The sequence below is a fragment of the Bombina bombina genome, chromosome 3 (assembly GCF_027579735.1).
Source record: "Bombina bombina isolate aBomBom1 chromosome 3, aBomBom1.pri, whole genome shotgun sequence".
NCBI lineage: Eukaryota > Metazoa > Chordata > Amphibia > Anura > Bombinatoridae > Bombina > Bombina bombina.
Genome location: NC_069501.1, coordinates 658,157,845 through 658,171,594, shown reverse-complemented (window position 1 = coordinate 658,171,594; position 13,750 = coordinate 658,157,845). Strand labels below are relative to the sequence as shown.

The 13,750-nt window shown below is 36.1% G+C and overlaps 1 protein-coding gene across 2 annotated transcripts in view; it reads right to left on the bottom strand.

Annotated features, from left to right (window-relative positions):
- Positions 1 to 605: 605 nt before the first annotated feature.
- The window catches only part of PPM1E (protein phosphatase, Mg2+/Mn2+ dependent 1E), a 524,596-nt gene continuing 511,451 nt past the window's right edge, over positions 606 to 13,750 (bottom strand). For both annotated transcript variants that reach the window (XM_053707383.1, XM_053707385.1), the window contains exon 7: positions 606 to 5,273. In XM_053707383.1, coding sequence (XP_053563358.1) covers positions 4,225 to 5,273 — 1,049 coding nt within the window. In that variant the 3' untranslated portion in view covers positions 606 to 4,224. The remainder of the gene's footprint in view (positions 5,274 to 13,750) is intronic.

The window sequence follows — 13,750 nt, the reverse complement described above, 5'->3', positions numbered from 1 at the left end:
CAGTGATCTAATCCAGGACCGCTATAGAGAGACAGCTGGGACTTCAGAGAGCATTTTCGGTGTAAGTAATAAGTGAACACGTTAAATTTGGCTCTCTTCCTGTCTGTTCATTTGGATTTCAAATCTCGTTACAGCTCCGGCTAAACATCACTAACTTCCAGCTGACGTGGATCTTCCTTGGTTCCTATTGGGATCTTTGCTCTTTACTTTGAAATAACCATTTGTAATAGTGATTGTTTCATTGTTATTATATGTATTTATTTTTATTTTATTTATCTAATTTGAGTTTTTAGGGATTTTATTGATACTACATTGTCAAACGCCTGATCAGAGTGTTATTTGATAAATTTGGTTTTAGAAAGTATTTTTTGCATGATAAGATTGTAATAAAATTGTTCATTTTTTACTCGCACTACTCTGATTCATCCTTAAGCGCATCCCTAATTGGGTTTGTTACTTATAACCAATTAATCCCAGTTTTATACATATATGTAAGGAAATTTCGAACAAATTAGAACTACCTCACTAAGGAGATTTATTGTTTATAGTATACATTAATTAGAATCCTTTGCACTACCAATATAAGCTACACGTTAGCGCCAGGGGTTATTATAGTAATATTTTTATTACTATTGTATGATTGTATTACATCTGAAGCTCTACATGACAGGAAATAGTGCTGGCATCTAGTGATCTTGCTAATGTATAACATTGTTCCAAAACTGCTTCAATATAGTGCTGCAGATACATGCACTCTCCTGAGCTTACTTCCCTGCTTTTCAACAAAGGATCACAAGAAAACAAAGAAAATGTGATAATAGACGTAAATTAGAAAGTCTTTTAAAATTGTATAATCTATCTGAGCCATGAAAGAAAAAAAAATGGGTTTTATGATCCTTTAAAGGAAAACAGATATACCATTCCTTGCTTTTTAAGACTACCTTATCTGCTTCCTCATACAAGTGAAATACAGACTGGCACTTACTGTGCATTGCATACTGTAGCCTTTTTAATACCTTTCTGGCAGTGACAGTGAGTAAGAATGTTCATTCTGATCACTATTTATATCTTGCCCTATTATCTACAAGGACAGTAAATGTTACCTCAGGTTGTTGCTCCCCAGACCCTTACAGAATATATCTGCAGGCAAATGTAAAGAATCTTTCTGTAAATTGACTTATGCTTGGTCAGCTGACAAGAATCTATAGAGGTCAGGGCAAGGGGCATATTTTTACTTTTTGACTTATTAGGGAAGAAAACAATGTTGATGTCACTACAATTAAGGGAATATAAAAGTGCCCAAAAATGCTGTTATATGCAAACAGTGCAATAATAAAATGCTCTAATTATGTTTAACTCTTGAAAATGGATTCAACACATAGTCAGCTCCATAGCAACCATTCACTACTGGGAGCTAGCCTAGCACATTTGATGAGCCAATTACAAGAGACATATGTGTGTAGTTACCAATCACCAGCTAGCTCCAATAGTGCATTGCTGCTGCTGTGGATATGCCTGTAATTATTTTCCACAGAGGGTACCAAGAGAACAAAGTACATTTGATAATCAAAGTAAATGTATAGCGTCTTAAAATGACATCCTCTCTCTGAATCATGCAAGGTTAATTTTGACTTTCCTATCCCTTTAAAATAATTGGACTTATGCTTATTGTTAGGAATTTAGTAACATTAACTGCATTTGGACAGGGTGCCTTTTTGGCACATTGTATAAACGTATTGTTTCTTATGATTCTGTATTGTGACTAAGTATTTTAAAGGTTGAACCTTTGGAGATATTACATTTTATTGTGCTTAGTTTGATAGTGGTCAGTTCAGGTCAAAGTAGATGCAACATCATAGTAATACTTCATTTTCTTTTTCTTACCTTTGTGAAATCAATACTTATTGTACTATTTCTGTGTTTAAGAGGTGTATTTCTGTTAAAGTAGAATACTGTTATGTGTAGATTTGCTTTCATACAATTGTGTGTTTTTAACATCTGTGCATGATGATGTGATAACTAGCTGACACAGTTATAAACAATATATTCTAGTGTAAAAATGTCATGCACTATTTTATTAGAGCATTTTTATTTTGCTATATAAACAAATCAAAATATTTTTTTGTTTTTTTTTTTACAAGAAATCATTTTAACCCCCAATTTATTAAATGTTTAGATCCATATATTTTGCGAATGTAAAGTAGTAATTTAAATGTTACTATTATTTAAAGTAGACTGTCCCTTTAAGACTTAATTTTACATGAAATATGTTAAATGTAGGATTCGTTTTAAAATGGCATCAAATGGTTTAGAAATCTGAAAACCTACATTACAGCTTTTGCTTAGACAAAGCACAATTTGACTTAAAAGCAAAATCTGAAATCCTCTATGTATCTTTCATGAGTATTGATGGCTTATGCATATACTGTATCTCTCCTTCAAGTGAGACCCAATAATTCACTGGCTAAGCCAGTGTCCTTGGCAGAGCATTAGAATACTATGAGTGTGTTAGAAAATCATATATAGCATTAGTATAATCTAAACTTGATTTTAGTGACCGTTTTCTCTTAATTCTATTGATTCCTTATCATCTAGGCAGACTGCAATAACCTATATTGATTATTTTCAACTATCTTAAAATTAAATCTAAGAATAATTGTAGAAAAAGATAACCTCTTGTCTTAGCGAGATACCATATCTCTTGCCAAACACAAACAAAACATCTCTTATCTGCAGACAAATAAATCTTTCAATAGAAGATGATAAAATATTAGAGGAAATGATACATGGAATTAAGGCAATTAGTATCTGAACAATAATAAATCCACAATGCAATGAAAATGGCATGCTTTTGTAATGCAGTATATTACATGTGGATATTAAAAAATAGAATTCCATGTTGATATTAAAAATATAAGTGTTTTTAGTGGTCTAATTTTTAATGGCATGCACGTAGGAGATCAATTTGCTACAGAACAGGACGTAGGTATTTAAACTTGGACCTGCATTATATATATATTTTCAGAGTGGGAAAATGAATCTTGGATCATGAATGTCTATAAAAAATAAATTCTCTCTATAATGCAGTTAATAATTTGACTCTTCATACCTGAGTTTTCTTTGCACTAGAGGTGTTTTTTTATCAGTATTTACTAAAGAGAAAAATCATTTTCATATTCCCTACCAGTGCCTTATTGCCATTATAAATGGAGACAAATACTATGAAAATAACTATTCACATGTAACTTTTTGTCTCTAAAGTACACTTTTGGGGTAGAGAAAAACTTTAAATTTAAATTAACTAAAATTTAAAGGGACATTAAACTCAAAAATGTATATCAATTATATGAAAGAGCGCTATTTAAACAAGTTAAATTGGTTTTATGGAAATATATTAAGTTAAATATGTTTAGGTAGATTTTGAACTGGAAGTGCATGTTTGTGCACAATGTATGCAATGGGACAGATTGCTCAGTGGACAAAACCCACTTCTCTATTGGTGGACAGTAAGAGCTACAAAAGTATAAAAAAAACATCTGTTTTTTTCAAAAAAAGAAAAAAAATGACTTTAATGTCCCCTTCAATTCTGATACATTATTTCATGACACTGCGTCAAACCAATTTTACTTGATCTATTTTATATACACCTCAGGAGTAAATAAGCAGATAATGGCTAAAACTACTGCTATAGACAATGTAGGAAATCAAACCAGTAGCTTTTACAGTTATAGGCCATATACACAGTGCAACAAGGGTTGGCATAAGAGCCCCTGGCAAATACCATAACAAAATAACAGAGGTTCAGTTACAGAAGGGTCTTGGTGGCAACATGAAATGCATTTGGTATGGCCTACACCACTGATACTGCTTAAGATAGGCATAGGAAGGCCGGTCACAACTTTTAATCCTACACTTTTCTGAGCTGTCGTGTTACGTGTCCTGATACGGTCACTAGCCTCTAGAGACAAAGGACAATGTGTAGGGATTGTGATACAAGCATGACAGTCATGGTTACTTCCATCACCAGCAGAGTCACGTTATTATCTTTGTAGAAATTCTTAAGGGAACTTATACATTTAAATGCATAATACCATGCTGTGCATTGCTCGTGGCAAGATTAATACACTGAGACAGGGAAAGAACACCATTTAAGATTGGGTCAATCTAAACTAATTCACTGGAGCACTACAGTTATAGAACACATAAGGGTTGGTAGGGATCCTTTTACATTTTATATCTCCTATGTAGATCTGCCAGTGCTATACAATTGCTCTCTTTTAACAATGCTCTATTCATCCAATAAACTTTACGACTAGTTTTCCTACAAGTTAGAAGATTATGTATTGATAGCCGATGTTTACCAACACATTTCACTGGCACCGATAAGGTAAAACGTGCTTTGTGGGAAGGCTTTTTAGTAGAGAGAAGATTTAAAAACTTTGGTTTAAGTCTAGTCCCTTCTCTCCTCGTCTTTAAGTGTGAAGGAGATAAATGAGAGGGGCCTTTCACTGCAGCTTCAATATATTTATCATTTAACTCCAGAGAGGGGCAAACTAAGACCTCTTTTTTGGGCATCAACACATCAGTATATCCTAAGCCTTTGTTGGTGGGTGCATTTTTATTATGATCTTTCTCTCTATAAGCTGCAAAGCTTTCAACAGACTCCTTCCTCACAAATTCCTTGCTTCCATTTTCTCTCTTTGGTGAGCTAGCTCTGGAACACGGCAAACATTTGGCACTACGTGGTTTACCACCTATTCCATGCAGAGGAGTAAGGTAGTCTTTTTCACCGATAGCCTGCACTTCAGGTCCAAGATTTAAGCTAGTTCTGTCTGTGAATGAGTCTTGACCATCATACCCTCCAAGATCAGCAGGGGCTGAGCACTGGTGTAGGGGCCATGACCCTTTGCAGTCTCCCTGGTTTTCTTTGTCATCCCCGTTATCTTCCTGCCCACCCTCAAAAGAGTTTTCTGTCCGGTTGTTGTCCTCATCAGATTTGGCTGTGGCATTCAAGTCCTTAAGAAACACTACAATGACTGTAATGTTGTCACTAGATCCGGCATCGCGGGCAGATGCCACTAACTTGTGGGCAACCATACTGCTGTCTCCATTGTTCTCTTTCAAGTGATCAGACACAACTTTTACTGCCTCATCTGGGTTCATTGTATCATAAAAGCCATCACATGCCAGAATGAGGTAGTCTTCAGAGCCATCTAGGACAACGGAGGTAGAGTCAGCATCACCGCAAATATATGGCTTGTGCTCAGCATCCCCTGTGGACAAAAAAAAAAAACACAAAAAAAATTAGGAAGTCTTTTATTATATTTCAGTATTTTTTTGTTGTTGTTTTTATGCATTCAAACATATTTTTGGTTTAATGCCTATATTTGAAACTACTGAACATGTTGTCATTTGTATAAAGGGATGTGAAACCACAAAACAATATTTATATCAATTTTTAAAAAGTTTCCTATTTATTTTTATTATCAAATTTGCTTTGTCCCCATGATATTCTGTGAAGAAACACCTAGTTTCCTAGTTTGGTTTCTGGACTGGAGCACTACATGGGAGAAAATAGTGCTGCTATTTAGTGCTCTTACAAATCGATAACATTCTTTCAAAGCTGCAGCCATATAGCGCTGTAGACACACATGCATGCTCCTGAGCTTACCTCCCTGCTTTTTAACAAGATACCAAGAGAACAAAGACAACTTCATATTAGAAGTAAATTATAATTTCCATAACGTAATGGATATTCCCTCCAAACAAGCAACAGTTATTTTCTTTGCCGAAGCAAAATAGGTGCATATTTAAATTAGACTGCTCCCGATTATTATAAGGTTAGGAAACCCAGCAAATTTCAGAGTTAAAGTGAAGGTCAATTTCGATGAATCCTATTAAAAACAGGGGCACTTTAATTCATCAAAATTGACATTTCACTGTTTTCTTCAAAAACTTACCTTTAAATCCTGACAGCTGCTCCAGCGATTCCCCGGCTGTCAGAAGCCTCTTCATACGTCAGAAATGACTAATCCGACTTCCTCCAATCACGGCTTCCCCCACGGGGGAATCATGGCCTGAGGCAACGCTGTAATTGGAGGAAGCCGGATTCATCATTTTAGACCCGCGAAGAGGCCTTGCGACGGGCGGAGGAAGCGCTGCAGCGGCTGTCAGGATTAAAAGATACGTTTTTGAAGAAAATGAGTGAAATGTCAATTAAGATGAATTAAAGTGCCCTTGTTTATAATAGAATTATTAAAAACCGGGCACTAATTCATCAAAATTGACCTTCACTTTAAAATTACAGTAAAAGGGGAAGGTGCAAAATAAAAAATGAAAGTACATTGCAGTTAAAGAACTAAACAAACAATGACTTTATTTTTATATTTTGAATTTAGCTGTAAAAATATACATTATGAAGCATATTTAAATAACATTTGACACAAACTGCATTGCTTGGGCACACCTAAAAAAATATTTTTTATTTTAAGTCAACATAGGACAAGGATAAAGGAACATTATCCCACTTTAAAGTTAGGAGTCCAGTCATCACAGTTATTGGAAGCATTATGGACATCTAGGCCTAGAGCAGTATGATATGGAGTATTTGGGCTGGCATTGAAGTATGCAATACATAATATATTTGTAGCTGCCTTTATCCAAAATGTTGTAAATTGTTTTATGTAATCTTAAAGGGACATGAAATCCCAAAAAATCTTTCATGATTCAAATTGAGAATACAATTTTAAACAACTTTCCAATTTACTTCTGTTATCCAATTTGCTTAATTCTCTTGTTATCCTTTGTTTAAGAAGCTGCAATACACTACTGGGAGCTAGTTGAACGCATCGGGTGAGCCAATGAAATCAGGCATATATGTGCAGCCACCAATCAGCAGCTCCTGAGCCAACCTTAGTAAAATTTTCAACAAGGGATATCAAGAGAACAAAACAAATTTGATAATAGAAGTAAATTGGAGAGTTGTTTAAAAGCAAAATGTTAAAAAAAATCAGAAAGCAAAAAATTGGGTTTTATATCCCCTTAAATGATGGCTTTGAGGGCCCATAATGCCACCAGGGTCGGTGCTAGGATTTTTTGCTACATAAGCAAAGACACAATTTGCCACCCCCACCCCCCTTGAAGACATGAAGAACTGATATACCCTGCCATTACTGCTTCTCAAAAAAATGTTCTAGTGATGTGTTAAGCATCTGAAGATAACTATTTTATCTAAAAAGATAGAGAATAAAGATTTCACATAACATCAATTTCTTGACTGTTAATCTAATTTATTATAACTATAATAGCTATAATGTTTAATTTATGCATGACATAATGTACCCAAATAATACAACAAACAGTGGTGACAATATATAAAACACACAAACCTGGAGGCAGGATGACCTTTTTTCTTTATCCCTATTATGTCTACTAGCATGTCTAACAGGACAGTTCTAAAGCAGGGAATCTGTCCACCTGCAATCATCACTTTGCAAAAGTTAAGAATGCAGAAAAACTCTGTTGTTCAGTCCTACCCCTTGTTCTTAAGCAAGCTATTGCGTGACAGCAGGGCCTGTCAATCAACTTGAACAAGCAAGTTTGAAGTGATTTATCTTTGCCACCTAGGATAAGAAGCAGAGCATGTTTCTTAGATTTGTGGTTGCAGACTCACTCTAGCAAGCCTAAACTGCAAGTTCTCAGAATCTGCAGATGCATCTTGATAAAAGGTTCCATAAGTATATTTTTTTTAAGTCCTACAATAGATCACATAAAGTACTGGTAAGTTTTGGTCAGGGGACCAGTACAACTTACACTTATTTTGGACAAGTGTCACTGTATAGTAATGATAATGAGCATTTATGCACTAATAAACACAGCACTCAGCACTGTATGATAATGCATGGCATCTATACACTTATAAACATGCTGCAATATTAGCTAAATTATAGTGTGGGGGGGGGGTGAGGGACCTGTCCATCATCGATGCGAAGGAATAGACCTCTAGTTTCTTATTGGCAGGAGAGACATTTCTATCTGCATATTTAAGAGATTCCCACACAAAATCTATTCCCCAAACATATATTACACCCAAAAAGCATACAAAATGGGTTCCAGGAGCACACTGTGGCAAGTGTTCGGCTCCCTCCCCAGATTTCATACACTTAATCTGGGATTGTCCCAAACTACAGAGACTGTGGGGCAATGTAGCATTCTGGTTTACAGAAGTAAGATTATCAGCAAAATATATTGTCTTCCTTCATGATAACAATAGTAAAACTAGATACCATAGATTTCTAACGGCTAGATTTAGAGTTCTGCGGCCAAAGGGGTGCGTTAGCTACGCGTGCTTTTTTCCCCCGCACCTTTTAAATACCGCTGGTATTTAGAGTTCACAGAATGGCTGGGTTTTCAGTGCGTTAGGCTCCAAAAATGGAGCGTAGAGCATAATTTAACGCCACTGCAACTCTCGATACCAGCGGTGCTTACGGACGCGGCCAGCTTCAAAAACGTGCTCGTGCACAATTCCCCCATAGAAAACAATGGGGCAGTTTGAGCTGAAAAAACCTTACACCTGCAAAAAAGCAGCGTTCAGCTCCTAACGCAGCCCCATTGTTTTCTATGGGGAAACACTTCCTACGTCTGCACCTAACACTCTAACACGAACCCCGAGTCTAAACACCCCTAACCTTACACTTATTAACCCCTAATCTGCCGCCCCCACTATCGCTGACATCTGCATATTATTATTAACCCCTAATCTGCCGCTCCGTACACCCCAGCAACATACATTATAGTTATGTACCCCTAATCTGCTGCCCCTAACACCGCCGACCCCTATATTATATTTATTAACCCCTAATCTGCCCCCCACAACGTCGCCGCCAGCTACCTACAATAATTAACCCCTAATCTGCCGATCGGAGCTCACCGCTACTATAATAAATGTATTAACCCCTAAAGCTAAGTCTAACCCTAACACCCCCCTAAGTTAAATATAATTTTTATCTAACAAAATAAATTAACTCTTATTAAATAAATTATTCCTATTTAAAGCTAAATACTTACCTGTAAAATAAACCCTAATATAGCTACAATATAAATAATAATTACCTAGTTAAAATAATTACAAAATTACCTGTAAAATAAATCCTAACCTAAGTTACAATTAAACCTAACACTACACTATCAATAAATAAATTAAATAAACTACCTACAATTACCTACAATTAAACCTAACACTACACTATCAATAAATTAATTAAATAAAATACCTACAAATAACTACAATTAAATAAACTAACTAAAGTACAAAAAATAAAAAAATATTTACAAACATTAGAAAAATATTACAACAATTTTAAACTAATTACACCTACTCTAAGCCCCCTAATAAAATAACAAAGACCCCCAAAATAAAAAATGCCCTACCCTATTCTAAATTAAAAAAGTTCAAAGCTCTTTTACCTTACCAGCCCTGAAAAGGGCCATTTGCGGGGCATGCCCCAAAGAATTCAGCTTATTTGCCTGTAAAAAAAACCATACAATACCCCCCCAAACATTACAACCCACCACCCACATACCCCTAATCTAACCCAAACCCCCTTAAATAAACCTAACACTAAGCCCCTGAAGATCTTACTACCTTATCTTCACCATGCCAGGTTCACCGATCCGTCCTCAGAAGGTGCAGACGTAGGAAGTGTTTCCCCATAGAAAACAATGGGGCTGCGTTAGGAGCTGAACGCTGCTGTTTTGCAGGTGTTAGGTTTTTTCAGCTCAAACTGCCCCATTGTTTTCTATGGGGGAATCGTGCATGAGCACGTTTTTGAAGCTGGCCGCGTCCGTAAGCACCGCTGGTATCGAGAGTTGCAGTGGCGTTAAATTATGCTCTACGCTCCATTTTTGGAGCCTAACGCACTGAAAACCCAGCCATTCTGTGAACTCTAAATACCAGCGGTAGTTAAAAGGTGCGGGGGGAAAAAAGCACGCGTAGCTAACGCACCCCTTTGGCCGCAGAACTCTAAATCTAGCCATTAGAAATCTATGGTATCTAGTTTTACTATTGTTATCATGAAGGAAGACAATATATTTTGCTGATAATCTTACTTCTGTAAACCAGAATGCTACATTGCCCCACAGTCTCTGTAGTTTGGGACAATCCCAGATTAAGTGTATGAAATCTGGGGAGGGAGCCGAACACTTGCCACAGTGTGCTCCTGGAACCCATTTTGTATGCTTTTTGGGTGTAATATATGTTTGGGGAATAGATTTTGTGTGGGACTCTCTTAAATATGCAGATAGAAATGTCTCTCCTGCCAATAAGAAACTAGAGGTCTATTCCTTCGCATCGATGATGGACAGGTCCCTCACCCCCCACACTATAATTTAGCTAATATTGCAGCATGTTTATAAGTGTATAGATGCCATGCATTATCATACAGTGCTGAGTGCTGTGTTTATTAGTGCATAAATGCTCATTATCATTACTATACAGTGACACTTGTCCAAAATAAGTGTAAGTTGTACTGGTCCCCTGACCAAAACTTACCAGTACTTTATGTGATCTATTGTAGGACTTAAAAAAAATATACTTATGGAACCTTTTATCAAGATGCATCTGCAGATTCTGAGAACTTGCAGTTTAGGCTTGCTAGAGTGAGTATGCAACCACAAATCTATTTTAGCTATTAAATAGTTATTAACTATTTAATAGCTATTGTACCTGATTAAAATAAATACAAAGTTGCCTGTAAAATAAATATTAATCCTAAAATAGCTACAATATAATTATTATTTATATTGTAGCTATATTAGGGTTTATTTTACAGGTAAGTATTTAGCTTTAAATAGGAATAATTTATATAATAAGAGTTAATTTATTTCGTTAGATTTAAATTATATTTAACTTAGGGGGGTGTTAGTGTTAGGGTTAGACTTAGCTTTAGGGGTTAAAAAATTTATTAGAATAGCGGTGAGCTCCGATCGGCAGATTAGGGGTTAATGTTTGAAGTTAGGTGTCGGCGATGTTAGGGAGGGCAGATTAGGGGTTAATACTATTTATTATAGGGTTATTGAGGCGGGAGTGAGGCGGATTAGGGGTTAATAACTTTATTATAGTAGCGGTGCGGTCCGCTCGGCAGATTAGGGGTTAATAAATGTAGGTAGGTGGCGGCGACATTGGGGGGGGCAGATTAGGGGTTAATAAATATAATATAGGGGTCGGCGGTATTAGGGGCAGCAGATTAGGGGTACATAGGGAAAACTTAGCTGGCGGCGGTGTACGGAGCGGCAGATTAGGGGTTAAAAAATTTAATAGAGTGGCGGCGCTGTGGGGGGACCTCGGTTTAGGGGTACATAGGTAGTTTATGGGTGTTAGTGTACTTTAGAGCACAGTAGTTAAGAGCTTTATAAACCGGCGTTAGCCCAGAAAGCTCTTAACTACTGTTTTTTTTCTGCGGCTGGAGTTTTGTCGTTAGATTTCTAACGCTCACTTCAGCCATGACCCTAAATACCGGCGTTAGAAAGATCCCATTGAAAAGATAGGATACGCAAATGGCGTAGGGGGATCTGCGGTATGGAAAAGTCGCGGCTGTAAAGTGAGCGTTAGACCCTTTCCTGACTGACTCCAAATACCAGAGGGCGGTAAAAACCAGCGTTAGGAGCCTCTAACGCTGGTTTTGACGGCTACCGCCCAACTCTAAATCTAGCCGTAAATATGGTAGTAATCATGACAAGGAAACTCATCATTCAGTATTGGAGTTCTAACAAAGCACCGCCATTTAAAAAATTAGTTATGCCTTATGCTCCCAGTAATATATTGAACAAGCAGACGTTCAAGGTAATTTGGAAACAAGGATACAGACGTTTATTCTGAAATAGGAACCCTTTTAATTTTTCAATCCTACACAACTTTACAGCCTTTTTAACTCTCTACATTAATTCTCAACGGAAATGTACAATGCATATGGTGCCCCCCAGTTTCTTGACATGGTTAGGCTGATACATAATGCTCCACTCCTTGTATTTTTCAATAACGTGCATTGAAGATAGCAATTCTTTATGTGCGCTAATAAATCACTCACTAGACAGCCTGTTTCATTCTTTTTGGAACTCATCAGTAGGAGATAGATTTCTGGTTGCTGCATTGGTAAAGCTACTTTCAAGGTTAAACCAAAATTCATTAAAATTATGGGGGGAGATAAAAAACTGAAATTAAAATCCTCCATGTCTCAAAATTAAATCAATGTAAATATTTGCATAGGAAATTAGCACATCTAGGCAAGATTCCCTGCTTGCTTTTTCCCAGAAATACTTCATATACAATGTTACCAATGCACAAGAGATTTCTGGGTAAGATATGCAAATTAGATATGCAAATTCTCAGTTTTTTTGCTTCAAAATACTGTTTTAACACAGCGATCCTTTTAACAGGATTATTGCAGCAAACCAGAAATCACTCACTAGACAGCCTGTTTCGTTCTTTTTGGAACTCATCAGTAGGAGACAAAAAAACTGAGAATTTGCATATCTAATTTGCATATTTTACCCAGAATTCTCTTGTGCATTGGTAACATTGTATATGAAGTATTTCTGGGAAAAAGCAAGTGTGGAATCTTGCCTAGATGTGCTAATTTCCTATGCAAATATTTACATTGATTTAATTTTGAGAAATGGAGGATTTTAATTTCAGTTTTTTATCTCCCCCCATAATTTTAATTAATTTTGGTTTAACCTTGAAAGTAGCTTTACCAATGCAGCAACCAGAAATCTATCTCCTACTGATGAGTTCCAAAAAGAACAAAACAGGCTGTCTAGTGAGTGATTTTGGTTTGCTGCAATAATCCTGTTAAAAGGATCACTGTGTTAAAACAGTATTTTGAAACAAAAAAACTGGGAATTTGCATATCTTACCCAGAATTCTCTTGTGCATTGGTAACATTGTATATGAAATATTTCTGGGAAAAAGCAAGCTGGGATCTTGCCTAGATGTACTAATTTCCTATGCAAATATTTACATTGATTTAATTCTGAGACATGGAGGATTTTAATTACAGTTTTTTATCTCCCCCCATAATTTTAGTGAATTTTGGTTTAACCTTGAAAGTAGTTTTACCAATGCAGCAACCAGAAATCTATCTCCTACTGATGAGTTCCAAAAAGAACGAAACAGGCTGTCTAGTGAGAGATTTCTGGTTTGCTGCAATAATCCTGTTAAAAGGATCGCTGTGTTAAAACAGTATTTTGAAGAAAAAAAAACTGAGAATTAGCATATCTAATTTGCATATCTTACCCAGAATTCTCTTGTGCATTGGTAACATTGTATATGAAGTATTTCTGGGAAAAAGCAAGCGGGGAATCTTGCCTAGATGTGCTAATTTCCTATGCAAATATTTACATTGAGATATATATATATGATAATGTTCATGTAAAATAAATAAATATATACCCTTATATATCTATAGGAATCGATATACAGGTATATATATATATATATCGAAATATGTATCTACAATAAAAAGAACATTATTCTAGATGTGAAGAACATTGGAATGTGATATTTTCATAACTCCTGTTGCGTTAGCCTTAGGTTATTTTTGGTTTGCGCTCTTCATTGACTTTTATGGGAAGAAGTTAATGTGGTCGAGATAAATTGTTAGCACGCGGTGGGTTTTGCTTGCGCGGAAACCTTTTACTTTCAACTTCTAATTTGAGTGTAACCAGACACGTGCAAAAAGTTTCTGTCTAGCGA